The sequence below is a fragment of the Saccopteryx bilineata genome, chromosome 2, assembly GCF_036850765.1.
Source record: "Saccopteryx bilineata isolate mSacBil1 chromosome 2, mSacBil1_pri_phased_curated, whole genome shotgun sequence".
Classification (NCBI taxonomy): Eukaryota; Metazoa; Chordata; class Mammalia; order Chiroptera; family Emballonuridae; genus Saccopteryx; species Saccopteryx bilineata.
Window position 1 is genome coordinate 3547416 of NC_089491.1, and position 26958 is coordinate 3574373.

General features: G+C 60.2%; 2 protein-coding genes across 5 annotated transcripts in view; one reads left to right on the forward strand and one right to left on the reverse strand.

The window, feature by feature from the left end:
- REXO4 (REX4 homolog, 3'-5' exonuclease) lies at window positions 1–7439 on the forward strand. Of its 4 annotated transcripts, XM_066255820.1 has the most exons (9): window positions 459–594; window positions 875–1030; window positions 1834–2174; window positions 3324–3461; window positions 3628–3821; window positions 5241–5329; window positions 5500–5574; window positions 5934–6008; window positions 6495–7439. In XM_066255820.1, exons 2-9 carry the CDS (start codon window positions 902–904, stop codon window positions 6675–6677), a joined length of 1224 nt encoding a protein of 407 aa, XP_066111917.1. In that variant the 5' UTR covers window positions 459–594; window positions 875–901; the 3' UTR covers window positions 6678–7439. The 4 variants fall into 4 exon arrangements, with proteins under 4 accessions (XP_066111916.1, XP_066111917.1, XP_066111919.1 ...); XM_066255819.1 differs by lacking the exon at window positions 875–1030 and having other exon boundaries at window positions 1–594; XM_066255822.1 differs by lacking the exon at window positions 459–594 and having other exon boundaries at window positions 899–1022.
- The window catches only part of STKLD1 (serine/threonine kinase like domain containing 1), a 23779-nt gene continuing 3949 nt past the window's right edge, over window positions 7129–26958 (reverse strand). The window contains exons 3-19 of the mRNA XM_066255815.1: window positions 26638–26682; window positions 24731–24805; window positions 24349–24450; window positions 22286–22356; window positions 21421–21536; window positions 18452–18570; window positions 17533–17696; window positions 17008–17129; window positions 14712–14795; window positions 12657–12773; window positions 12151–12291; window positions 11169–11297; window positions 10446–10574; window positions 10197–10325; window positions 8959–9099; window positions 8536–8615; window positions 7129–7795 (exon numbers count right to left, since the gene is read on the reverse strand). Coding sequence (XP_066111912.1) covers window positions 7706–7795; window positions 8536–8615; window positions 8959–9099; window positions 10197–10325; window positions 10446–10574; window positions 11169–11297; window positions 12151–12291; window positions 12657–12773; window positions 14712–14795; window positions 17008–17129; window positions 17533–17696; window positions 18452–18570; window positions 21421–21536; window positions 22286–22356; window positions 24349–24450; window positions 24731–24805; window positions 26638–26682 — 1854 coding nt within the window. The 3' untranslated portion in view covers window positions 7129–7705. The remainder of the gene's footprint in view (window positions 7796–8535; window positions 8616–8958; window positions 9100–10196; window positions 10326–10445; window positions 10575–11168; window positions 11298–12150; window positions 12292–12656; window positions 12774–14711; window positions 14796–17007; window positions 17130–17532; window positions 17697–18451; window positions 18571–21420; window positions 21537–22285; window positions 22357–24348; window positions 24451–24730; window positions 24806–26637; window positions 26683–26958) is intronic.

Here is a 26958-nt window from a genome sequence, read left to right on the forward strand (position 1 = left end):
CCAAACCCGAACGCCGTTCTCTGGGGTGGCGACTCTTTTCCCATGCGGGCGAAAAACCCGGCCCCGCCTTGCTCCCTAACCTGTGGAACTAGAGGCGGAGGTCCCGTTTCCAGCCGATCGGGAAGGAGAGTACTTCCGGGGGTTGGAGCGCACGTGTCGAGGCGAGTGTGGGGTCGCTTCCGGATACGTTTCCCTCGGTCTGATGAGTTGGTGGCTACCCCGACCCTGAGCTCGGTTGGCAGAGCCCGGAGCCGGGGACAACGCGCCTTGAATGGGCGCAGGGGGCCGGGCCTGGGGAGGGCGGGGGCGCGCTGTGGGCCCCTGGCCTAGGCGTGGACGTCGCGCTCGGCTCAGGCCCTCGGTGATGCCGGGATGGTGAAGGCCAAGGTGCCCACCCCCCAGGCCGCCCCCGGCGACCCCGTGGCTGAGCCAGGGCTCGTCCAGAAGCTAGCACGCAAGAAGAAAAAGAAGAGAAGGTTCTGGAAGAACAGAGCGCAGGAAGTACACAAGAAACCGGGAAGCGACCCCAAGGTGGTGCTGCGCCCTCCGAGGGCACCGGCGGACTTCTCCCAGAACTGGAAGGCGCTGCAGGAGGTAAGGAGGGTAGGGGCGGGGGCTCGTTTCCCTAGCTACGTAGATGGGAAACAGGAGAAGGACTCGTGGACAAGCAGATAGCACGCACTTGGCATAGAGGGTCTGAGCGACACGCAAGGCTTTTTAAGTTAGGTAATAGTTGATGACAGCTGCCCCAAGTGCTGAGCTCTTAAAACGTCAGACAGCGCCGTACGATCTAGTCTAGTGTGTATTCTTATTGACAGTCATTCCGACCCTGTGAAGTAGTCCCCCCCCCCTTTTTATCACCTCCCCTCTACAGATGAGGAAACGGGTCTGGAAAGGTTAAATGACGCAGGATTGCGGCCCGGTCTGCAGAACCGAGAGTCTGACGCTGCGTCCCTGCTCCGAACACCGGTTGCACCCGCCGCCATTTCCGGCACCAGGGGGCAGGCCAGCATCTCTGCCAGGTGCTCAGGTGCTCTTCCGTGTGCTTCACTCGTAGATTCTCCCTCCCCACCTCCCTTGGAGTTTGTTGTTATTGTTGCTGTTCGCTAGATAAGGAAATTGAGGCAGAGAACCAAGAACTTGGCCCGAGGTCACAAAGCTGGTACGTGGCAGGCTGGGGCGCAGAGTTACACATTCGGGCATGAACGTGTGCTCTTGGCGACTGCTGACCTCCAGAGTCTGTGCTGCACTTTTCTGGAGCCTGTTCTGGAGCCTCGGAGTGAGCAAGAGGACGGAGAATAGCTTCTTGAGCCTCTTCACACGCCCCGTGGCTATCTTGGGGTGGGGGTCCTAACTTTCCCGTCTTGACAAACAGGACTGAATAAATTCTCACGGGCAGCCCCTGGGTTCTGATTTCTGGACCTGTAACTCTACCTCTTCATCTCAAGAAAGTGAAGTAAAGTTGAGCAGAAAGGATGCTTGTTGTGGGGAGAACCTTGAGTTTTCTCCCTAGAGCATTAAGGAAGGTAGATCAGCCCAAGACCTTCACAGCTGTAGCCGATCGAGTCTTGGAGGTGGTTTCCAGGCACCAGATTGTTGGCCTTACCTGGGAGGAGGTAACTCTGAAGTGAACGTGAAGACAGGTTGCACAGCATTCCCTCGGGCTTAGAGAGAAATAGCGTCTGTTTAATCATTTATCAGGTCCTTAAGATGTAGTCTGTGAGTTTGAAATTTTGTAGGAATAAAGGAAGTATGTCAAGTGTGTAGATATGATTGGTTTGTGTGTGATGACCAAATTAAAGTTCCCATGTGTTTTATTCTGGGTCCTGTTAGCTGCTGAAACAGAAATCCCAGGTCCCGGAAAAGCCTCTTGCTGTCTCTCAGATGAATTCCACAAAGCAGCCCCAAGTTGTCCGACGGCACAGAAAAGCAAAAGGAGATGAGGTGCAGACAGGAACAACAGATCAGGTGTCCACGGCGGGCCCTGCTCCAGGATCTCTGCCCAACGGGAAGGTGCCAGCACCTCCCACAAAGGCCAGCAGAGCAGGACACAGTGAGAGAGGAACCAAGAAAAGGACAAATGGTGACATTTCTCCAAAACAAGGGGACATCAAACATAAGAAGCGGAAAGCGAAGGAGGATACTGCAGCCCTGACTTTGGCCTTGCCCACCGAGTAAGTACTGGCAGTCTCTGGCCCGAGGCTCAGCCGGGGTGACTGGCACAGCCTTCTCTGCCATCGAGCCGCAGCCAGCCTCAGTCATCCTAACGGCTGGGGACAAAGTCACAGTGACGAAGCCCCGTCTCTGAAGGGGGCCGAGGCTGGGCCTCCACAGCCCCCCCACCACGTTGCCCTGCTGCAGTCTGTTTCTGTACTCGTTCTCTGTTTCCCTGAGGATGTGGGCAGCGTGAGGAGGGCCTGTTTCACGCTGCTGTGTCTGGGCCCAGAGCGGAGCTGGCTACTTAATAGCCCGCAGTAGCTGAAGCCAGGAAGACCGAGTTTGAAGCCCGTTTCTGCATCGTGATAGTCGGATGTGTGGGGCGAGTTCCTGACGAACGCCCCCTGGGCCTCCCTGTGGCCCTGTGCTGTTGGCGGGGCAGGTCTGTGAGATGGGGCATGCTGGCCTAGCGCCTGGTGGTTACTGAGCAGACCCTGGGAGGGTCACTCGCATGGGGAGGACTAGGCCTCAGTGGCCCCCTCTGAGTGGCCCAACCAGTGGCGGCGTGTTTGTGAGTCAGGGTCTCTGCCTGTCGCTGGGTCCTGAGGACAGTTGCTGAGGGGTGCAAGAAAGAACGGTACGAGTGCCTACCTGTGTCCCCGTTGCAGGGACGCCGCCTGCAAACAGAGCAGTCTCCTCAAGCCCTCCCGGCTAAGGCTGATGGTCGAGTAGGGGAGCCAGATGATGAACTCAGTTATTTCAGTGATTCAGCAAGTGTGGTCCGGGAGGAGCAAGTCCACACGGGTCAGAAAGAGATCCCTAAGGAAAGGACATGTAACCTGAACCTGAAAGACATCATTCCCTGGGCAGACACTCATATCCCTGCATGGGCGCTGGGGTCGAGTGAGGGCTGCTGGGCCCTGCTCTCGGCGGGGTTCTGTCTTTATTGGTGTCGCCCGAGAGTTCCACATGCAAGCATGTTCCTTTGTGATTCGACAGGAAACAGCGTAGTCGTTAAACCTCGGTGGAGGGTTACTTTCCGTTTTATTTGTAGTTCCTAAGTTTCGGATAATGAGCTTATTTTCTAGTTGTACAGAAGAGCGGTGAAAGAAAAGTTAGGGCATCTCCACTAACCGTGCAGTCAGCCTGTCCCCTCTGACTTTTAGACAAGACATCTGGTTCGATGATGTTGACCCAGCGGATATCGAAGCGGCCATGGGCCCCGAGGCAGCCCAGATAGCGAGGCGACAGCTGGGTCAGAGGGAGAGCCGCGTGACGCTGGAGAAGGAGGGGGCCTTCCGGGGGTACGTGGCTCTGCCCCGGGGGGCGGGCGGGGCCCTTCGCGGGGAGCTGCCCCTCTGCCCCAGCTGCACTGGGCGGGCGCCTCCTGGGGCCGTAGAGCTGGTCCGCTCTCCGTGCCGAGTCTGGGGTCCTGCGGTGCTGATTAAATGCGAGCCTTGTCCCCTTCAGCCTCACAAAAGCTCTGGCCATGGACTGTGAGATGGTGGGCGTGGGCCCCACGGGGGAGGAGAGTGTTGCCGCCCGCGTGTCCATTGTGAACCAGTTTGGGAAGTGTGTCTATGACAAGTACGTCAAGCCGACCCAGCCAGTGACTGACTACAGGACGGCGGTCAGCGGGATCCGGCCGGAGCACCTCAAGCAGGGTGGGTCACTCCCGGCTCCTGAGCTGAGAAAGGACGGCGGGGACTGGCGTCACTCCTCCTGGTCCTTCTGTGGGGCATACCCCATAGCAGGAGCCCTGGTGGTCTGGCCCCTGGGGGACTGCTCTTCGTACGGCTCTCACCCCGTGTCTTCGCCACCAAGCCGAAGCCCAGACACTGTCCCTGAATTGCTCTGTGCCACTTGGCAGCCGGGACCAGGGTGGAGGCCAGTGTGGGGGGTGGGAGGTGAGACAGTGTCTCGTGGGTCTTTGTCACGACTTTGGGAAGACATGGGAAGGTCGTGAGCAGTGAGTGAGGGCCCTGGTCTGGCCCGGGTTCTAGCAGGTTCCGTCTGGCTGTGGTTGTTGGACTCTGGGCCATGAGGGCGGACGTAGGAAGATGAGGCAGGAGCTAGCCAGGAGGTGGCTGTGAGGTGACAGCGTGTGGCCCGCTCCAGACCAGCTGAGGGCCGAGGCCGTGAGGTTTGCTGACGGGCTGGCTGTGGGAGGAATAGTGAGGTCCCGGGTGTGAGGTGGCAGACTGGGGGAGAGCCTAGAGCGAGGCTGTGGGGTTTGCCGACGGGCTGGCTGTGGGAGGAAGAGTGAGGCCCCGGGTGTGAGGTGGCAGACTGGGGGAGAGCCTAGAGCGAGGCCGTGGGGTTTGCCGACGGGCTGGCTGTGGGAGGAAGAGTGAGGCCCCGGGTGTGAGGTGGCGGACTGGGGGAGAGCCTAGAGCGAGGCCGTGGGGTTTGCCGACGGGCTGGCTGTGGGAGGAAGAGTGAGGCCCCGGGTGTGAGGTGGCGGACTGGGGGAGAGCCTAGAGCGAGGCCGTGGGGTTTGCCGACGGGCTGGCTGTGGGAGGAAGAGTGAGGCCCCGGGTGTGAGGTGGCAGACTGGGGGAGAGCCTAGAGACTAGGGTCACTGCCACTGCTGTGCTAGGGGACGGCCACAGGGTCCCTGTTCTCTGCACCTCTCGGGTTCTCTGCACCTCTCGGGTTCTCTGCACACACGACATGAGGTGGCCCCAGCCTGCCCACCCTGCTGGGTTGGGGCGGGCAGAGTCACGGGGGGGGGACGGCCCCCGAGGGTCCACTGTGAGAGCAGGTCAGCTGCCCGGGAGGCTGAGGGCCAGAGCGGCACTCCCCGCCGTCTGCGGCCAAGGACCGCTCCGTTGCTCTCTCCAGACGGAGGGACATGAAACACAGCCTGGTTTCTTAGAGTTGGTGTCAGCGGGCTGGGCCTCCGGCCTGTCTTCCTCCATGTGGGGCATAGGGCCCTGCACTGGTCAGTGGTGGGAGGGCCACATGGACCAGGGGTGGCTGACAGCACGTCCCAGGTCAGAACTGAGCCTGCCGGGCCCTGCAGTCCGACCAGGGCTGGGCCGGATTCGCTGTCACTCAGAACCACTTCGGTTTGTTTTCAGGAGAAGAATTTGAAGTCGTTCAGAAGGAGGTGACAGAGATGCTGAGGGGCCGCATCCTTGTCGGGCACGCACTGCACAATGACTTGAAGGTGCCCCAGGGGTGGGGGCAGCCCGGGTCTGAGCCCGCCGCCCGCACGCTCTGCCCCAGGGGTGGGGGCAGCCCGGGTCTGAGCCCGCCACCCGCCAGGGCCTCGTGGAGAAACGGGGGTTACAGCTACAAACCAAAAATGACAGTGACCGTTACTGTTTTTTCTCCTAGGTACTCTTTCTTGATCACCCCAAAAAGAAGATCCGGGACACACAGAAATACAAGCCCTTCAAGAGTCAAGTGAAGGTACTGGTGTGGCCCGGGCCGCGTTAGCTCTGTGCCCTGGTGCTGACTCACAGCCGAAGGACTTGTGTGGTCTTGTTTTTCCTTTAATGGAACTAAAAGGACCTTGGAAAGGAGAGGGAGAGTTCTGAATGCCCTTAAAAGTTCACATGGCCGAGGACCGGTTATTTCCACCTCTGGTCTCCGAGGAGACCAGCAGAGGGTGCTCCCCCCCATGTCCCACCCCCCACTGTGGGCTCACAGGGTGCTACTAGCTGCGGGTGCTCCCAGGGAGGGTCCTTGGGGCTGGGCCTGTGCCCCGGCTCAGGCAGCACCCACAGGGCCTCCACCCCACGCAGTGTGTGCCCTCCCCTGTCCCGCAGACTGGAAGGCCGTCCCTGAAGTTGCTGGCGGAGAGAATCCTGGGGGCCCGGGTGCAGCAGGCGGAGCACTGCTCGGTACGTGTCCTGCCCTGAGTCCCTGGGGCTGGGCCAGCCCTGACCGTGGGCTGGCAGGCGTGGAGGGCCTGGGCGACTGAGCAGCGGCTTACAAAGGGCTCAACTCTAGACGTTTATGTTGAACTAATTAGCACACTAATAAACGTAATTATTTGGAGAAAAAGTCCTCGATCTACACTGAAGGCCACTGTCAGTGCGCTGCGGCCTTCAGCCCTTGGGCCTTCTGCCTGCCATGGGCCCCAGCGTCAGCCTCAGAGCCCGCCGTCCCTGCACCAGCATTCCTAATGCTTGTTGCTGTCGCAGGCCCCTGACAGGCGCTGTTCGGGTCCTTCTGTGGCGCGGCGAGGGTGCTCCGCTGGAGGCCGCCCTGCTGGCTTCCTCCTCCGCCCTGGTGCCTGGCGCTCGGGCTCGGGGGCTGTGGGGTTGACTGTCGGGGCCGTGCGTGTCACCTGCTGGGACAGTCACAGGGTGTTCCGTGTCGCCTAGGTCCAGGACGCCCAGGCGGCGATGAGACTCTACGTCACGGTGAAGAAGGAATGGGAGCGCGCGGTCCAGGACCGGCGCCCAGCCGCCAACGCCCCGGTCACCAGCGCCCTGGCCACCAGCGGGAACGGCGCTCCACCTCTCCCTCCGCCCCGCGGCCGCGTCTCCGTCCCCAGGCACTTGTGACCAAACTACGGGACAGATTGGGTCTCTCCAGTGGTGACCACATCATGGCAGCAGGGGACGAGGGCACACACCCTGAGAACAGCCTCTTCGACTTTTCCGTCAGACCAGGTCCTGCCCTGGGGGCCGGGCCACAGACAGGGGCTGTCGTCCTGGGCGTAAGCGGCAGAGGGCCATGGGGACCCATGTGGAATCGCCTGGCCGAGCGCCAGCATCAGGACAGGAGTTAGGGCCGCGCCTGCACCCTCCTGTCACCGCTCCTGTGGCAGCGCACTTCGCTGGGGTTGACCCCACCCCAGGGCAGGGAGCACCCAGCTGTCCACTGGGTCTCGGCATTTCCTCGGGCGAGGGCCCAGACCGCTGTCTGCAGCTCGCCACAGCCTCGTCGAGTTTTCTGCAGCTGCCTCTGGACTAGGCTTCCCACGGTGGCATTCTTTTCTTTCCCCACCCCTACCCCCACCCCTCACCACCTGCCATGTTTAAACTCCACGTTGGAACCCATGGTGTGGCCCTCTCGGCTGGGGCAGCGATAACAGTTACTCTCCAAGGCGGTGCCCCTCCCGTGCTGGGACTGACATGCCAACCTCGGGTGATTCAAGCTGCAAGAGTGGGTTTCCACGGGCAACCTGGCCCCGGGCCTCTGTGGGAACAAGCGTGGGGAGCAGTGGGTCACAAAGCCCAAGGCTCTTCCCCGTCTCCTGTAAGGTACAGAAAGGTCCAGACACACTAAGGACATGATTGAACATAAATGAGGTTTTTATTTGACACGGAGCCAGTGGAGTCTGTGTGTTCCCCTGTTCAGAATGGTCTGGGGGTGCTGCTGTGTACATGCCGCCACTGCCTGGCCAGGGCTGAGGGGTGTGGAGAGGGTGGAACCCAGTACCTCAGCCCCCAGGCAGCCCTACCCCCCAGGAACTGGCCTGTGCTGTCACGAAGGCGGATGCACACACACCAAGCCCTGCAGGAAACACCCTCAGTGGGCAGCTGGGAGGCAGGGGAGCAGGTGCGGGTGGGGGGGGTGTGATATTTCCTCAGGCTGAGGCCGGTGGCCCCCCGACAGAGCAGGGTAGCTGGGCCTTATCCAGTCTCAGGAGCACCCTTTCTGCGTAAGACACCAGCTCCTGGGAGGACAGGACAAGTGGGTCACTCCGTGGACTGTCCACTGTGAAGAGGTCCCATTACCTCTTGCCTTTAGTAATGGCAGACAGGTAGAGTTAGTAAAACTACACACAGGTTGGGTCTGACCTGTGGCAGTGCAGTTGATAAAGCGTCGACCTGGAAAGCTGAAGTTGCTGGTTCAAACCCTGGGGCTTACCCAGTCAAGGCACATATGGAAGTTGATGCTTCCTGGTCCTCCCCCTTGTGTCTCCCTTCTCTCTCTCCTCCCTCCCTCCCTCTCTCTCTCTCTCTCTCTCAAATGAATAAATCTTATAAAAAACAAACTACACACAGGAGTCTTGGCCGGTTGGCTCAATGGTAGAGGGTCAGCCTGGCATGTGGAAGTCCCAGATTCAACTACTGGTCAGGGCACACAGGAGTCACTAATTCTTGCCCTCTTGCCCTCCGGCAGCCATGGCTCGAATGGTTCAAGCAAAGTTGGCCCCGGGCACTAAAAGCTCAGTTGCTGAGCTATGGTACAGTGGCCTGGACAAGGCAGAGCTTTGCTGGGTAGGGGGCTTGCCGGGTGGATCCCGGTCAGGGTGCATGCAGGAGACTGTCTCTGCCTCCCCTCCTCTCACTTAAAAGACAGGGATCCAGGTCATTCCTGCATACACCTAGTTTGGGCCCCTGGACTCGGCCACCTGGTTGGACCACAGAGGTGGGCGTGAGGCCTGGTGTGCGGAGCCCCGCCGGCACTCACCAGGCTTGAGGTGAAGCGCCCCTTGATCTCCTGGACCAGGGGCTGGATGCCGCAGGACACCAGCACGGGCAGGATGTCCTCTGTGGGCCGAGTGCGGGTCCTGAGGCTGGGGCCCTCCGCGCCCCTCCCCAGGGGCCCCGAGCCCAGCTGGCCCGGTGCATTCCAGAGGCCAAGATGTGGCTGGGTCCCCATCCCCCTTGGGCTGAGCACAACCACCCCATCCCTGGGCTCAGAAGTCACAAAGCCAGTGAGGCACCTGGCGCACAGTGGACACTTGTGTCCCGTGAATGGGACATTTCAGAAGGGCCCCTTCCCTTCTCCCAGCAGCTGGAGCCGTGAGCAGGGTGCCTCTGAGCACGGGCTTCCTGGGGGGACACGAGGAGAGGGACACGAGGAGGGGGACACGAGGCGGGGGGCTCTTACGGTAGGAAGCTAGGTGGGCCAGCAGCATGCACACATTCTCTACCACCTCCGGGTCGTCCTTGTGCTGCTCGTAGGTCTCCCTGGCCAGGGCGAGGCCCCCGCTGCCCTCCTTGGGCATCACCACCTGCAGCGCCGCCAGCTCTGGGGGGTGAGGGGAGGCGGGCCCCAGGTCATTCCCTGCGGCCGCCCGTGCCTCTGTGCCCACTGGGAAATGGGGCGACCGGGTTCTTAGAGTTGTAGAGAGTACTGTGCTTGGGGGGGGGGGGGGTGGACAGGCCTCAGCCACCGGCAGGGCGGGCCATGGCTCCCGCCAGAACAGGGGTCTCCGGCTGTAGGGGGCGCACTGGGGTGCTCCCAGAGCCCCCGCCTTTGGGGTGAGGCCTGTGTAAACAGGGACCCTGGCGGAAACTGACACTTGGCTGAGTTGAGTGTCACACAGCCAGCAGGTAGCCAAGCCACGATTCTCAGCGAGACCGGCTCTGGGGTCCTTCTCTGTGCATTCTGACAACCCCGCTCCTCGTGAGCCAAGCCACACCCTTCTCGCCCTCAGAACTTCAGTCTCCCCTTCTGTCCCACACGGACTGGCAGCTCACCTCCGCCACAGACTGCTGTTGGAGGGACCTGGGGCGGGGTGGGGCAGGCCTGGAGCTCAGGGTGTATCCATCTGAGAGGGAAGACCCTGCCAGGCTCTTTGGAGCCTCCCTCCCACAAGTGAAGAAGAAGACCCCACTCCCTTCTCCAGGCCCGGGCAACTTCAGGTGAGTTGCAGACAGGCCTGGCGTTGCAGCCCAGCCCAGCCCAGCCTGTACCCCCTGACACACACACCAGCTGGCAACCTGGCCAGCCCACGGCTGCAGGGATCTGTACAGCGTTCCTGGGCGTGAACCGGGCCCACGCCTGGCGCAGTACGCAACTAACACGGATTTGTGTTGTGGAGTGGGAACCGCGGCAGACCTGTCTCCTGGGCTGTTTGAGTAAGCTAGACCTATAGGAGAACCGGTCCTGACATCTGTGTTTATGGACAGGAAAAGAGGGTCACAACATAATGTTACCAAGGGGGAATAAAAAGTATCAAATCTGTCTATAAGCCTGGTGGCAACTTATGGCTGATGGGACTATAGATCCCTTTCCTTTCCTTTCTCTGATGTGTTGCTTCTGTGTTGGGCAGCTAGCAGACACGACTTGAGTTTTGCCCCCCTGCCCCTCCCAGTGGCAGCCAGGGCGGTCCCCAGGCTCACCAGACACCTTGGCGAGGCTGGCCAGCCCCCGGTAGGCGTTGTTCACCAGCAGGGCTCTGCCCTGGCACAGCCGGATGCTTCGCAGGAGTAGCGACACCACCCCTTCAAACAGGCGCTCCTTTATGCAGCCTGCGGAGGGGCCAGTAAGGGCTCGTCACCCCTCGGGCCTAGGGCCCGGCCCTCCCGCCTCATCACCCCTTGGGCCTAGGGCCCGGCCCTCCCTGCCCGCCCGGGGCCACGGGCGCTCACCGAGCAGGGACAGCAGCCAGAGGACCGCACAGGCAGCCTCAGCCATCTCCGCGTCCGCCGGGTAGCTGTCCAGCAGCTCTGCCACGAGGACTGGGGCTTTCTCCAGGGGGGCCTTGTCCATAATGACCGCTGGAACCCGCAGAGGGGACACCGAGCCCTTGGGTGCATGCAGGGGTGTATACATGGCCCCCAGCTCTGCCTCCCACCAACGACAACAGCAGAAGCCTCGGGGGTGGGGGGAGAGGTCAGCTGTCTGCAGAGATGGGAAGGTGGCTGGGGTAGGGGGGACCTTTCCAGCTCACCGGGGAGATAGGGAGGGGAAGTCTCTTGAGTCCCAGGGACTTGTGCACTGGGGTATGGGCAGGGCTGTCTGTTTCTGGGCTCTCCGTGGCTAGGAGCCCTCTTTCCCTTTGGGCAAAACCACCACCCAGATGCGGCTAATGGAGCCTGGAGGGGAGGTGGCACCGTGGCCTGGAGCCCTTTTCTGAATCAAAACTGAGGACAGGATGCCAGAGCCAAGGCTGACCGCCCGGGGAAACCCGGAGTGTGGGAGCTGGCGGTCCCCTGGAGAAGGCAGCACCAGTGTGGGGCCCACCCACCGGGACAACTCCTCCTCTCAGCCCTCTGCCCTCCTTCCTGTCCCTCTGCACACGGCTCTCAGAGGAGCCCTCCATTTGTCCTGAAGTGGGTAAGGGGCAGGACGAGGAGGAGGGCCCCTCTCACCATCCACCAGCAGGGCCCAGAGCAGGCTCAGGCCAGAGATGCAGACGTCCCTGTTCCTGGAGAAGGTGCCCAGGCGCTCCAGGATGTGCTCACACAGCTTAGCCCTCCACAGCTCCTTCACAGTCTGCTCTGTTGGGTGGGCCCTGGGATTAGGACCATGGAGAACCCTTCCTCCAGGAAGCCCTCCCTGAATACCACCTTAATCCTGTGCTGTCCCTAGGCCCTGCTAGGACAATCTGGGATCCAGAAACAAGGACATAGTCATCCCCTGGATCACAAGTCCCAGCATCTCCCATCCCATCCTTGGGCTGGGCTGGGCCGGCCCATGCAGCTGTCTTCCTGAGGGACCTCACCCTGCCTCCTGCGGCCACAGAGCAGGCCTGACCCTTTTGAGGCTGTGCTCTTTCCTGGCAGGGTGACCTGCCGTCCAGTTGGCCTAGCAGTTCTTATCGACAACTGTTGTCCCAATGTGCCTACTCACAGCTCCCTTCTATCCTCAGAGTGGAAGCAGTGAGGTATGCTGAATGACCCGCTCACTCACCCAGCCACCCAGCCCTGCCCCCAGCCAGCCACAGGACTTGAGGTCAGTGTCCTTGGGTTCTCTTGGACCCCAGCTGCCCAGGGGGAGAAAGAACCAGCCCCGCTGAGGCGGTGGGGAGGCGTGTACCGGTGTGTGAAGTGGGCGGCCCCTCCTGCACACCACCCCCACCGGGCCTCCCTGCCTGCCTGGACGGCGGCCCTGGGAGCCCAGGTGTCTGTGAAATGGAGGTGCGCAGAGCAGGCGGCCACGGGGGCTCACAAGTGAAATGTGTCGGCGTGAAGCCCTAGTGTGTGCCCATGCACACTGATGAAAGGAACAGAAAATGAGGACAAATGGGTGGAACAGCCCCAGCAAAGGCAGTGCAATCAAGCCAGGAGCGGGCTCAGCACTGCCCGGCCCCGGCCCCGCCTCAGCTGAGGGTGGGCGGCCGGGCAGACCCACTCTGGCTGCACATGATGCTGAAGAGGCTGTAGACCATGACCAGGAGCTGCTGGGCGTCTGGGTGGCTCCGCATGATGCTCAGCAGGGCCGAGGTGACCGCGCTGTCCCTCAGTGTCTCAGCCGCCGGGTCCTGCACCAGCGCTGCTTGGGCCAAGGGAAGAAGCCCGGGGTTAACCCTGGAACTGAAGACCAGGGGCAGGTCGATGGCGGCAGAAAGCAGAGGCCGGCCTCGTCCTCTGGATGCAGCGCAGGTCCCGCGGGCACCCGCTGTGTGTGTGTGTGTGTGTGTGTGAGAGAGAGAGAAAGAGAGAGAGAGAAAGAGAGAAAGAAAGAGAGAGAAAGAGAGAGAGAGAAAGAGAGAGAGAGAAAGAGAGAGAGAGAAAGAGAGAGAGAAAGACCCTGGGACGGGGACCCTGGGACGGGGACCCTGGGACGGGGACCCGCCCGGCCGCGCAGCTGGTCCCGTCCCTCGAAGTCACCAAGAACACAGCCCGGCGGGCGCCCACCTTGGCCCATGTGGCGCAGCAGCAGGGCGCAGGCACTCAGCTGGAGGTCAAGGGTCCTCTCGTGTTGCTTCATGACAACGAGCAGCTCCTCCACCAGCTCCGTCGGCCACGGCAGACCTGGCAGGGCAGGTGGCAGGGCAGGTGGCAGGGCAGGTGGCAGGGGCAGACTCGGCAGAGGAGCGGGGTGGGAGGGGCTGTGATGTGGACAGGACCGGGACACCAGACAGTGCTGGTGTGTGCCGGGCATCACGCGTGGACCTGGGTGGACGAGCTGGCGGTGGGGCAGCGTGACCGGTCAGCAGGCAGAGTGCGTGCCGTGGGAGCGCCCTGGGCGTCCTGTTCTCACCGCCACGGCTTTGCGAGCAGGTCTTCCCTGCAGCCACCCTCACGTACAGATGAGTACACTGGGCAGAGCACTGCTTTGGGCCAGCCTGCCTGGCTCCGGAGCCCCTGACAGGGACATCTGTGGCCGGCCTGTCCTGTGCCGGGCCGTGCTGTGCACTGGGGACTGCAGGAGGCACAGGCAGTGGAAGGTCCATCCCGGCCGCACCCCTCCCCCACGGCCGCTGGCCCCGCCAGCCTTTCCTTGCCGGAAGAGTGTGGTAGCAGCCCCTTCATGCGAGGCTGTGGTGAGAATCACCAGGACTAAGCACCAGTGCCCAGGAAGCCGAGCCACGGCCAGTCCATCCCGACCTGAGGTAGGTGTGGCTCTGGGTGGCAGGAAAGGCCACCGTGGGAAGGAGCCCAGCAGCCTCCATCGTTTCTCCAGAAAGGCAAAAATCTCCCCATGGACTCTATCCTGGCCACAGCCTAGCTCCAGAGGGGGACAGGGGGACAGATGGTCAGGGGGAAGGAGAGCCAGGGAGGAAAAGACAAATGGACAATATGAGGTCTCTGCTGCCTCGTTACAGGGCTGGGACAGGGTCTCTGTAATCTGATGCCTCAGCCATGGGACAGCCCTTTGGGGAAGGATGGACAGTGGACAGATGAACATAGATGCATAGTGAGTGGATGGATGGACAAATGGTTGATGGACAGGTGGACAGATGGATAAAGGAACAGATGGATGGTTAAGTGGATGGACGGATGAATGGACAGATGGATAGATAGGTGGACGGATAGATGGATGAATGGACAGATGGTTAATGGATAAGTGGTTGAGTGGGTAGGTAGGCAAATGAGTAAGTGAACATAATTTTCAGGCTGATGAGACAGGTTGAGTGGATAAATTTTATGAAATCATGTTTTGACAAAATTAGAAAGATTATACTCATTGATGGAGAGTGCGGGGACCCTCCTGATAGGTGGGTAGGTTGGTGCCTTTGTGGAGGGCAATGTGCAGTGTCTATGAAGACAGGAAGCTGTCACACCCTGAGCCCTAGGAATCCATCCTACAGAACAAGCACTCACACACGCCAGGGTGCTCAGCATAGTATGGGGCATAACACTGGAAATCAGCAATGACTCCAATACTGTCGGCAGGGCTGGTGGAGGAGGTGGGCGTCTTCTTCAGAGTCCATTCAAGTCAGGGGAAGGGGGGCACTAGAAACAGTTTGGATCCCAAGCCACCCCCCCACACCTGGCTCGGTTAAAGTGCCAACACAGAAGAATTGCAGCCTGCCTAATCCAAGCAGGTCATAAAGACATGGACCCAGCCTGACCAGGCAGTGGTGCAGTGAACAGAGCGAACAGAACATCAACCTAGGACACCAAGGACCCCGGTTTAAGACCCCTGAGGTCGCTGGCTTGAGTAAAGGGTCACTGGCTTGGCTGGAGCCCCCCCCCCCAATCAAGGCACATATGAGAAAGCAATCAATGAATAATTAAAATGCCATAGTAACAACATGATGCTTCTCATGTCTCTCCCTTCCTGTCTTTCCCTCTCTCTATCTCTTGCCTTGCATGCTCTCCCTCTATCTACAAAAAAGAAAAAAGAAAAAACAGACGTGGACCCTTAGGGAAATAAGAGACCAGCCTCAGAGGTGTAAGACACTGCTGCTGGGGTGAAGGGCGCCCCCCCGAGGCCCTGGGGAGGGGACATGGAGGGGTCTCTACCTAGCTCCTGGTCAGGCATTCCCAGGAGTCTGTTTATGGCCTTCAGCTGGACATCAGGCCAGTTGGAGAAGTTCTGCATGGCCTCTGCAGGGAACAGGAGAATGTGGCAGTGGAGGCCCGGCCTGTGCAGCCACCCGACCCCGGCCAGCAGTGGCCTTTCTGGGGGTCTGGGCAGCTGGGACCCGCCTGTAGGCACCCCTCACAGAGCCATGTGGCCGGGCCAGAGGCGGTGCTCCTGTCGTCGCTACTTTCCAGGACGAGCAACCTGTGCAGGGTGGAACTGGGGTACACCTCCGGTTCTGTGCGGCCAGGGCCCTGCCCCCTGCCCAGAGCTCTTTCCGATTCAGGGGGTGGGGGGGTCCAGCAGGCTTCTCTGCCTCTGATTCATAACAAACAACCCCGGACCCAGAAACTGCTGCAGTCCCTGGAAGCATGTCGCAGCCTAACCACGGCTAACTCTGAACCCTCCTCCACCCCACCTGTCTGGGCACTGTGTGGGTGCCTCGTGCTGGGTCCTGCCATGATCCCTACTTTACTCGAGGAAGCTGAGACTCAAGGCCACTCATCAGGTGGGCGATGGGCTTTGACTGGACCCAGCTGTCTGCCTCAAAAGCCTGTGAGCATGAGACTTTCCCACCTTCAAGCCCACCTGCGCCCCTTCGCCAGAAACGGGGCAGAGGTGGCAGACAGGGTGTGGGGTCCCTTGTCACAGCAGCATTGCAGGGAACCACGCAGAGGGAGGGGAGTGAGCAGCCCACCCACAGAACCCAGAGGGCTCCCTGGCAGGGCGGAGCTCCTGTGGAACTTGCAGTGACCTCTAGACCTTGGGAGTAGCTGTCTGCTGCCAGTCACTGTACTGGGAGCCCCAAGGCGCCCCGGGCTGGGGCACGCAGTAGGGACAGCACAGGCACTTGGGCACTGTGTCCTGAGCAAGCACTGGTCAGGTGACTGGCCGCACCATTGACGGGAGACCTGAGGGTGAGGGAGCCCTGTGTGCGTGCGCTCTCTCCCCCTGCAGGGATGCTCCTGCCGGTCCAGGGTTCTGGGCCTGCAGCCACCGCACAGGAAGTGCTGCTGAGGGGGAAGACCTCGCGGGGTGGGCAGTGGGGGGTGGAGCAGTGGGCCCTGGAGCCACTGCGCGGGGGGGGGGGGGGGGGGGGGGGGGGGGGGGGGGGGGGGGGGGGGGGGGGGGGGGGGGGGGGGGGGGGGGGTGTGCGCCACCGTTCCGCCAGGGGTGGGGGTGTGGGGTGGGGGTGGGGGGGTGTGGGGGGTGGGGGTGGGGTGTGGGGGTGGGGGGTGTGGGGGGGGTGGGGTGTGGGGGGGTGTGAGGGTGAGGGGGTGTGGGGGGTGAGGGGGTGAGGGGTGAGGGGGTGTGGGGGTGTAGAGGTGAGGGGGTGTGGGGGTGAGGGGTGTGGGGGTGAGGGGTGTGGGGGTGAGGGGGTGTGGGGGTGAGGGGGTGTGGGTGAGGGGTGTGGGGGTGTGGGGTGTAGGGGTGAGGGTGTGAGGGGTGTGGGGGTGTGGGGGGTGAGGGGGGTGTGGGGGTGAGGGGTTTGGGGTGTGGGGGTGTGGGTGTATAGAGGTGAGGGGGGTGAGGGGGTGAGGGGGTGAGGGGGTGTGGGGGTGAGGGGTGTGGGGGTGTAGAGGTGAGGGGGTGTGGGGGTGGGGGGTGTGGGGGTGTGGGGGGTGGGGGTGTGGGGGTGTGGGTGTGGGGGGTGTGGGGGTGAGGGGTGTGGGGTGGGGGTGTGGGGGTGTGGGTGTGGGGGTGTGGGGGTGAGGGGTGTGGGGGTGAGGGGTGTGGGGGTGAGGGGTGTGGGGGTGTAGAGGTGAGGGGGTGTGGGGGTGAGGGGGTGTGGGGGTGTGGGGGTGTGGGGGTGTGGGTGTGGGGGTGTGGGGGTGAGGGGGTGTGGGTGTGGGGGTGTGGGTGTGGGGGTGTGGGGGTGTGGGGGTGGGGGTGTGGGGGTGTGGGTGTGGGGGTGTGGGGGTGAGGGGTGTGGGGGTGTGGGGGTGTGGGGCTGCAGAGGGGGGGAGACAGGGCGGGGTCTCGGGCCAGGGAGAGCTCTGCCACAGGTCATGAAAGCCAGGGAGTCGGAGCAGATGGTGCCCCGGGCAAAGCGCACTTGCGGCGGGTGGGTGGACGGAAGGGCAGTCCGGAAGCCTACCCAGCCGCTGGCCACGCGGGAGGAGCCGTCCAGGGGCCTGGGCTGTGGGGGAGGCACTGCGCCTGGGGACCTAACACGGGGCGGCTCCGCGGTGCCCTCCCCCTGGGGGCCCTCCCACTCCGGGGCCCCACGGGCACCTAAAGTGCTGCTCACGTGGCCTTCCAACAGCATGTTGGCGATGAACGCAGGCACCGTCCCCCGCCGCGTCAGGGAGCCGCTCAGGGACCCGAAGTTGCTGCTGGCGAGGGCGATGACGTCCCTGGGGAGAGCGGGGGAGCCGCGGCCTTACCCTCGCGGCGCCATCAGGTTTGGCGGTAGAAAGGCAACTGGAACCCCGGCTGGGTTCGTTGTTACGGGTTCACTTTTTCTTCTGACTCTAAAAGAAACTAGAATCGGTGCATTTTCCTGGTCCTCAGGCCCGTGCAGCCTCCCCGATGGCGAAGGCGACCCTGCTGTCTCCTGTGCCTGGGGATGCGCGCTCGACATTGTTGGTCTGAGGATGCCAGACCTGGAAGCGGCAACGGTCCGGTCCGGTCCAGTCCGGTCCGCAGGTGAGGCGGGTGGGCGTGGCCTCACTCACCAGAAGCCGGGCAGGTAATAAGGTGGAGAAATGGCGGGAGATGAACTGGAAACTTCCACGCAGCCCCAGACTCCGAGCTCACCTGATTGTTATTCGCTCGGAGGGGCTGATCTGCAGCATCTGGGGCAGAAGAGAACGGAAGGTCTCGGCGTGGGGGACGCCCCTCTCCTCCGCAGTGCTGAGGACGCCCGTCAGGCCGTCCGGGAGGCTCCGGATGGACTTGCGCAGGAGCATGGCTTCCGTGGCCTAGGAGGAGATGGGGGCACTGCTTTCCGTGTTTCAGAACCAAATGGAACTGGGCCCGGTACCAGGGGGAGCCCAAGGGGAGCAGGGTGGGGAGACTCAACTGCCACCTTCAGGAATGCTCGGGGGCCACCTGAGCCCCCCTCCCCTCGAGTCCTCCCAGAAGAAGCAGAGGTTCAGAGAGAAGCCAATGGCATCTCGCTGGGCGGAGGGAGTGGGAGACAACCCTCCTTCCTGCACAGACAGTGTCCCTGGTGCAGGTACCTCCAGCTGGGCTGACCAATCCCCCGCACCAGCCTGTGGGCACAGACAGCCGCACGCGCCAGCCCACACAGGTCCCCTTTCCATTGCTCGCAGCTGAATGCATTCTTAAACAGGGACAGAGCGCCGCCCGAATCCCACCTTGGACCACTTAGCGCGCCTGAAGCCAGTTTTCTGGTGCTTAAGGGGCAAGGAGAACAGCTGTAGGGCTGCTGTGAGGGGCGGACAGGTGGGCGGGGTTGAACATTGCCATCACCATCAAGACCGCAGGGCCAGGTGCTGCGTGCAGGGAGGGGCTGGGGTGCTCCAGCAGCTGGGGCGGGGCTCTGAACAACGGCCCCGCCCCCGCAGAGGCACAGAGCAAGGGTGGGAGGCGGCAGGTGGGAAGAGTGCGCCCCTCTGGGAATGAGGTGAGCAGGGCTGGCTCCCTGCATTCCCCGGCTGTGGGGAGTGGGGGTTGGGGTGTGGCAGGAAGGGCCGGCCGGAAAGTGGCCCACCTCCATGAAGGAGCAGGTGACCATGTCGAGGATGATGCAGCCCAGGGACCAGATGTCGGCTTTCTGGCTGAAGGAGAAGTTGAGGGCTTCGGGGGCCATCCAGGACTTCTGAAAGGGGTCTGTGGGCAGGAGCAGGGAGTGGGGCATGAATCCCGAGCTCCCTGAGGAAGCAGCAGCTTGACGAATGAGCCCTCCATCACCCTGCTTGGGGGCGGGTAGGGGCAGGCTAGAGGTCTCCCTGGGGAAGCAGCAGCTTGACGAATGAGCCCTCCATCACCCTGCTGGGGGGGGCGGGTAGGGGCAGGCTAGAGGTCGGGGGAGAGGAAGAGGCCCCTGGCCAGCAAGAGCCTGCCCCTTGACCTCGCTGAGGCTGACGGTCTAGGCAGGTGCCACTAGGCTGGCCCGCTGTGGCTGCAGAAGTGGGACAAAGGCTAAAATCTGCACCCTCTTTAAACATCTTGCCCCTTTAAATATCAGGACCTTGAGGCAGAGTTCCAGTTGTCCCACCTGAGCTTTAAATCTGAGCCTCAGACAAGGAGCCAATTGAGCAGGGTCCTCAGTCCGGCTCTGTCAGGGCCTGATAGGCCACGAGTGGTCCCTCCCTCTCTGGACCTCCATTCCCCAGCCTAACAGCACTCCAAGGGCCCCTGCAATTTATACCTCCAATAGATCCACCACCCACCCACCTACCCACCCATTCATCTACTCACCTGTCCATCTACTCATCCATCCACCCACCTGCTCATCTGCTTACCTGTTTATCCACCTGTCTATCCACCCGCCCAGCCACCCCTCCATTTATTTATCTACCTGTCCATCCACCCACCTCCCTACCCATCCACCCATCTCGTCACCTGTCCATCCATCCATCCATCCATCCATCTATCCATCCTCTGTCCTACAAAGGACAATAGGACAGTGCCACCTGTACATGCCACTCCAGGACTCTGGAGTTATCCATGCTGGTTCTCTCCACCCAACAGCTGTTAGAGGCTAGAAGCTTACCTCTCTTTGTCCCATTGTCTTTTTATTTATTTTTAATTTTTTTTTAGTGAGAGGAGGGGAGGCAGAGACAGACTCCTGCATGCACCCTGACCAGGATCCACCCAGCATGCCCACTAGGGGGCGATGCTCTGCCCATCTGGGGCCCTTGCTCCATTGCAACCAGAGCCATTCTAGTGCCTGAGGCAGAGGCCATGGAGCAGTCCTCAGTGCCTGGGGCCAAGTCACTCCAATTTAGCCATGGCTGCAGGAGGGGAGGAGAAGAGAGAGAGAAAGAGAAGGGATAGGGGAAGGGTGGACAAGCAGATGGGTGCCTCTCTTGTGTGCCCTGACCAAGAATAGAACCCGGGACTTACACACGCTGGGCCGATGCTCTACCACTGAGCTAACTGGCCAGGGCCTTGTCCCATTGTCTTTTCAAAGGAAAGAGGGCTCATGTCCCCTTACTCCCCACCTCTACCATGTCCTGGTTACTTTAGGAATCAGTAAAGTAATCCAATCCTGGCCAGTGCCTGGCACCCAACAGCCCTCTGTCTCTACACATCAATTTCCTTACTTTCTTTAAGTGAGGGGGGGGGCAGAAAGGAAGGGAGAGAGATGAGAAGCATCAACTCCTAGTTGCAGCACCCTAATTGTTCATTAATTGCCTTTTTTTTTTTTTTGACAGAGACAGTCAGAGAAAGGGACAGATAGGGACAGACAGGAAGGGAAAGAGATGAGAAGCATCAATTCTTCGTTGTGGCATCTTAGTTTGTTGATTGCTTCTTGTTCATTGATTGCTTTCTCATATGTGCCTTGACAGAGGGGCTACAGCAGAGTGAGTGACCCCTTGCTCAACCCAGTGACCATGAGATCATGTCTATGATCCCATGCTCAAGCCAGTGAACCTGTGCTCAAGCTGGCGACCTCGCGCTTTTGAACTGGGTCCTCCACGTCCCAGTCCAATGCTCTATCCACTGCGCTACCACCTAGTCAGGCCAGATTGCTTCCTTTTTTTTTTTTTTTTTTTTTCTGAAGCTGGAAACGGGGAGAGACAGTCAGACTCCCACATGCGCCCGACCGGGATCCACCCAGCACGCCCACCAGGGGTGACGCTCTGCCCACCAGGGGGCGATGCTCTGCCCCTCCAGGGCGTCGCTGTGCCGCGACCAGAGCCACTCTAGCGCCTGGGGCAGAGGCCAAGGAGCCATCCCCAGTGCCCGGGCCATCTTTGCTCCAATGGAGCCTCGGCTGCGGGAGGGGAAGAGAGAGACAGAGAGGAAGGAGGGGGTGGGGGTGGAGAAGCAAATGGGCGCTTCTCCTATGTGCCCTGGCCAGGAATCGAACCTGGGTCCTCCGCACTCCAGGCCGACGCTCTACCGCTGAGCCAACCGGCCAGGGCCAGATTGCTTCTTATATGTGCCTTGACCAGGGGTGGGGGGTGGGGGGCTCCAGCCAAGCCAGTGACCCCTTGCTCAGGCCAGCAACCTTGGGCTTCAAGCCAGCAACCATGGGGTCATGTCTGTGATCCCACGCTCAAGTCAGCAACCCTGTGCTCAAGCTGGTGAGCCCGACTCAAGGCGGCGACCTCAGGGTCTCGAACCTGGGTTCATTAGCATCCCAGGCTGACACTCTGTCCACTGTGCCACCAACTAGTCAGGTAGTTGAGACCTTCTCCCTTCTGAGACCTTCTCCCTTCATGAGGATTAACATTTTTCTGAGTGTCTCTTGGACCCTGCATGCCTCCCCCGATGGTGGTACTCTTGCTCGGTTACAATCCAGATGGGGGGTCTCTTTGGAGCCCTACATAAGCCTAGGAGGAGTCTATGGGGACCTTCTGAGCAAGGAGAGGTTTGATGTGGCCTTGTTCCAGCACCCAGAGTGGCCACTGCCCACTGGACGCCAAGAGCAACTAGCCTTGGGTGAATGGCCCTTCCCCCACTGCTCCCTGGCCACCACTATCCCGGGTCTGGGAGGGCCCCAGCCACCTTCCTCTGCCCGGATATTCCACTTGGCTCTGTGGGTCATCAGCGCGTCGCAGCTCAGCTCCTGCAGTTTGCAGTGGTTGCAGCTGACCAGGGCGATGTTGGAGGGCTTGAGGTTCCTGAAACCAAGGGCCACACCTTTGCACCCCGCCACAGGGCCAGCCTGCACCCTGAACCTTACTCCCTGCCCCACCCAGTTCCACAGCAGCAGCAGCCCACGCCCCTCTCTCCGATAAATGCCCCCTTTGCGGCCCACTTTTCAAATATTGTCTCTTATAAACAGAAAATTGAGCCAGTTATTTTAAATTGGGATAAACAGGCCGACTGCAGGGAGCAGACCACCCAGTCCTTCGGCCGCTCCTTCCGGGTCTGAGCTGCGCCTCCTCCTGGACACAGGTCTCCACGCGCAGTGGCCAATGACCTTACACTGAGTCGCCGGCACTTCCTTCGCACGCACGGTCCAGTTTTCCTCTCCCCGTTGACATAGGATACTGGTCAACCAGGAGCTACCACCCCAGCCCCTCACAGCGTGAGGTGGTACTGCTGGAGGGTCCCAGCCGCGCCCCCTGGCCAGAGGCCACGGCAGCTTAATCTCCAGGCCTGGGAGTGCTGTTATCTTTCTTTCCCTGTACTTTAGAACCAACCTGCCCGAGTTGCTCACACTTCGCTACGCTGCATGCTGAGGGTGAATCACTGAAGGGGGGGGGGCATTCTCATTGTGCCTGGGAGAGAGGTGCTCTGGCCAGGTGCCTGCCCTCGTCCTGGGACAGGGACTGCGGCCGCACCTCTCTCCCTGGACCCTGTGCACAGGCACTGATGTCTGAGGAGACATGTGCCTTTCTCCTGAGGCAGCCTGGCCCCTTGTCACCTGTGGATGATGTCCAAGCGATGCAGGTAGTCCAGAGCATCCAGCACCTGGCCCAGCACGTTCCGCATCCACTGGGGAGAGAGTGAGAGAGGCCAGTGTAGGGCCGGTGGCCAAGGCCAGGCAGGTCCACGTTGGCTTCGGGCAGACGGCAGAGGAACTGCGGAGCCAGTTTATTGGAGGCTCACACGTAGCTTTCTGCCACGTGCTCACGCACTAACCGTGCAAAGTGCTTGCAGCCGGGAGACCAGCCAGCAAAGCCCAACACAGCTGTGTCCCCACAGCCAGGATCAGCGGGGCCGCAAGCTCCCACGGCGGGGCGCCTGCAGCCTCTGTAGAGGGCAGCGCCTCAGAACAGCCGCAGGACCATGGCTCCTTTCCCCTGCATCTGGACATGGGGCTGATGCCAGCCAAGACCTCAGAGCCACAGCAAGGGGTCTCCACCTCGGGCCCCTCCGACAGTAAGACCATGTCAGCCAGGGCCACTCCCTCGTCTCTAGGCCCCGCAGTCCTGTCTCTGCGCCGGGATCCCGGGTGCTCTGGGCTCCAGCCCCGTACCCCACCCCCGTGGCTCATGGGCCTTGTGGGCAGCAGAGCGGGAGAAGTCTCCAGTGCCCACGTGGGGCTCCCCTCTCTATGTAGTTAGAATGAGTAGAGCCGTGACAGAGAACGTCCTGAAAGCATTTTGTGTCAGAAACAAGATCCAGCTAGTTTCCAGGGCGGTGACTTTCAAACTGTGTTCCTAGGAACCCTGGGTTCCACCCTAGGGTGTCAGAGAGGCGGAGTGGGCAGAACTCCGGGCTTTCCCCCACTCTACCTTCCACTAATCCCCAGGCCCCCTGATTGGAGTGGATCGGTTCGACCCACTGGGTTTTGGAGAACATTTTGTGTTTGAAAGGGTTCCACCACTCAGAGGCCCATGAGGGGGGCAGGGCAAGGGGCTGCATGCCCCCCAGAGCCCCCAGCAAGGAGAGAGGGTGGAGGCCCACCCGTCAGAGGAGAGCCCGTGTCGGAAGGATGGTAGTGTGAGAGCAGAGCCAGCCAGCCCACCTAGCTCAGGAGACAGTACGGCCTGGGGCAGGAAAGGCTCCGCCCACAGGGCGGGACTGAAACATTGATAAACCAACTGCGTAGCAGTGAAGAACGCCTGCCCATCAAGACAAAGTCAAGAAAGAGAACGGGCCAGTGGCAGTTGGGGAGAAGCACAGGACAGGGTTTAAGTGGAGGAAGGGCCTGCACAGACACAAAGGGAGACTTCCAGATGGCCGGAAAGTGCTCACTGCGGTTACACAGGATCACTAAAACTAAAGTGTCATTTTTCACTTAAGAAAAAAAAGAAAGACTGACGCGCAGAAGTGCTGGCCCAAACGTGCTCCCACCTGTGGTGACAGCGAATCCGGCAGCGGTAGGGAGGTGGGGATCACACTGGCTTGGAAAACTTCAATGTCTGTTCAAACTACACACACCAGCCCTGCGACTCAATGACTCCACACTTCGGTGTTTATCCAGGAAAAATGAGCATTTAGGTCATTTTTCAAAAACACACCCAGCAAGGTGCATGGCCACCTTCTCCACCATAGCCCCAAACTGGAAACCGCCCAAACGCTCACAGGCGGCTCACAGTGCCGGGCTAGCTGAAGGCTCGGGTGTGGCCCGGGTGTGGCCCTTCAACGCAGAGGAGCCAGCCGGGGTGTGTGTGTGTGTGGGGGGGGGTGTCTCAAAGGCACCAGGATGAATGTTAAGAAACCTCCCAACTACAGGGATTTCGGGGCCGGGCAGAAGTCCGACCATGGGCCTGACGGACCGGGACCTTCTGGAGTTCCAGGGGTGTTCTGCGTCCTGGTCTGGGGGTTGTGAGCATACAGCTGTGTAAAGGCACCGACCTGTGCATTCAGATCTGTGCACACGGCAGAGTGCGAACACCTCCATATATGAACGTGAGGAAAAGGACGACCAGACCCCAGCAGCCCTGCCCCCCCTGCTGCTCTGCACCCCCCCCACCCCACTGTGGGGCCTGTGAAGTCCAGGTGGTCCCCAGGCCTGGTGTCCTAGACAGTCTGTCTTACCTCTGAGTCGATGACAGCCCTCTCCTCCCGCTTCTTCTCAATGACCTTCTGGAAGCTTTCTTTGCTGTAGTCCATCACCAGGCAGAGGAACAAAGTAGAGATCTGCTGGGAGCGTGAGGCCCCTTAGGTGCCCCTGTTCTGGCCCCGGAAGCCCAGGCCGGGTGCTTCTGCACTGGGCCACCATCTCGGAGCACTGCCCGCGGGGGTGGCGGTGGGGGTGGGGTCAAGTTTCTGGTGGGCAGCTCCCACTCACTCCGTGTCCAGCCCCCGCCCCCCCCGCTCCGCGACTGGAGGGGTGATAATGGTGCAGGGCGTCCACACTCAGGTGTTTGTTCTTGCAGCTGCTGAGTGGCCCGGGCTGCAGGTGCCTTCTCCGACCCACCTGGCCATTCCACATGATGAACATCTCCCGGTAGACGGAGACATGGGCATGCTGAAGCTCCAGCAGCGGCATCAGCTGTAGGCACGAGCACCGAGTGGGGAGACAGTCAGGGATGCCAGTTTCCCATGAGGGCTTCCTTGTCCCACACCCCACAAAAATGCAAGCTTCCTGCTCTGCGCAGAGCGGGGCAGAAGGACGGTGTGCAGCCGATAGGGGCCTGGTGTGAGTCCTGGCTCCAACATGTGTATGCAGGCTGTGCTGTGTGATGGAGGAGCAGCTACTTGGCCTCTCTGAGTCTCCTAGCCTTGCCTGAAAGGGGTGTCATGAGGACAGAGTGACCTGATACAGGCAAAGTGCCTGGCGTAGAGGAAAGAGGGCACAGGCAAGGGTGGCTGGAGAAGGTGGTCAAGCCAAAAGGAAGGGGTCATTCAGGTACCCACACCCACCTTGCCTCTGGGTCCCATCTCCCCATCTCTAGCTGGAAGTGCTTGGAGAAGGACCACCACCAAGCAGCAGAAATGGCTATGGTAGCCATGGGGAACCAGAAGACCCTGACTGTGTGGAAGTGCGGGGAGTCAGGCGTGGGGCGTGAGAGCAGGTTGCCTGGGGGGACATGGAAGGGAACGGAAGGTGGGAAGCTGTGAGGGTGTGGGGCTACAGGTGGGAAGAATGTGTCCCGGGTCTATCTTTCCCTCTGTCAGAATGTGGCCCGGGCCCAGCCCTGTGCATTGGCCACACCGTGGACCGAATAGCAAATGTTTGGGGGAAGGGTTGAAAGCTGGCAATTTCCAGACTGGAGACAAAAAAAAAAAGTATTAGATAGGAAGGTAGACATTTAACTTCACATGAAATTCAAGAAAAGAGACAACTTCTCAGAGCCTTTGTGGGGCCACTGAAGTGTCTGCAGCGGTCATTGCTACTGTTATAAATTAGGGTGCTGCTCTCAGTCCTGACTGGTCGGTCCCAGGAATGTGAAACGGTCATTGCTACTGTTATAAATTAGGGTGCTGCTCTCAGTCCTGACTGGTCCATTCCAGGAATGTGAAATGGTCATTGCTACTGTTATAAATTAGGGTGCTGCTCTCAGTCCTGACTGGTTGGTTCCAGGAATGTGAAATAGTTTGCATTTTCTTTGTTACACAATTCTGTGTTTTCCAGATTTTCTACTGTAACCAGTATTTTTATAATTGAAAAAAAGTCTTTTAGGCCTGACCTGTGGTGGCCCAGTGGGTCAAGCTTCGACCTGGAACACTGAGGTTGCCGGTTCAAAACCCTGGGCTTACCCGGTCAAGGCACATATGGGAGTTGATGCTTCCTGCTCCTCCCCCCTTCTCTATCTCTCTCTCTCAGTGTGTGTGTGTCTCCTCTAAGATGAATAAATAAATAAAAAAATTTTTTTTAAATCTTTTTTTTTTCTTTATTCATTTTTAGAGAGGAGAGAGCGAGGGAGAGAGAGACAGAGAGAGAGAAGCGGGGAGGAGCTGGAAGCATCAACTCCCATATGTGCCTTGACCAGGCAAGCCCAGGGTTTCAAACCGGCGACCTCAGCATTTCCAGGTCGAGGCGTTATCCACTGCGCCACCACAGGTCAGGCAATAAATAAAAATTTTAAAAAGTTTTTTAAAATCTTTTAAAAGGTGGTTATAGATTAGCTGAGGGACCTGGTTGACTTGACCTTCTCTGAGAATGCATACCCCAAGTTGTCTGCACCTAGAGTTAGAAATGAGTGCTTGGGCACAGACTTCCTCCACAACCCACGGCTTCTGGCCTCACAGCAGGCAAGAACTAACTTTGACCCTCCCTGCCTCTACTGGGGCTTCCGCCCAGTCACTCTACGGGATGGCACAGAACATTCTCTGTGTGTTCTGCATCATGTCTTCTAGGGAGTTAACCACCCAGAGAGTTACCTCATCCAGGGCCTTGTTGGCATGATGATTGTCTCTGCATGCTACCTGTAGGGGTACAAGAGCATTAAAGCTCAGTAAATGTGTAATAGGCTACCACCACCACCACCATCATCTCCACCATCACCACCACCACCATCATCTCCACCATCACCACCACCACCATCACTATCATCACCACCACCATCACCATCATCACCATCACCACTACCACCACCACCATCACTATCACCACCACCAGCACCATCACTATCATCACCATCATCACCACCACCACCATCACCATCATCACCATTATCCCCATCACTACCACCACCACTACCA

Bases quoted from the DNA above. Each gene is read 5' to 3' on its own strand.
- REXO4 (XM_066255819.1), top strand. From the start codon at position 373: ATGGTGAAGGCCAAGGTGCCCACCCCCCAGGCCGCCCCCGGCGACCCC. The intron at 3,462-3,627 runs GTACGTGGCTCT...TGTCCCCTTCAG, and splicing joins AAGGAGGGGGCCTTCCGGGG to CCTCACAAAAGCTCTGGCCA. The intron at 6,009-6,494 runs GTACGTGTCCTG...CGTGTCGCCTAG, and splicing joins AGCAGGCGGAGCACTGCTCG to GTCCAGGACGCCCAGGCGGC.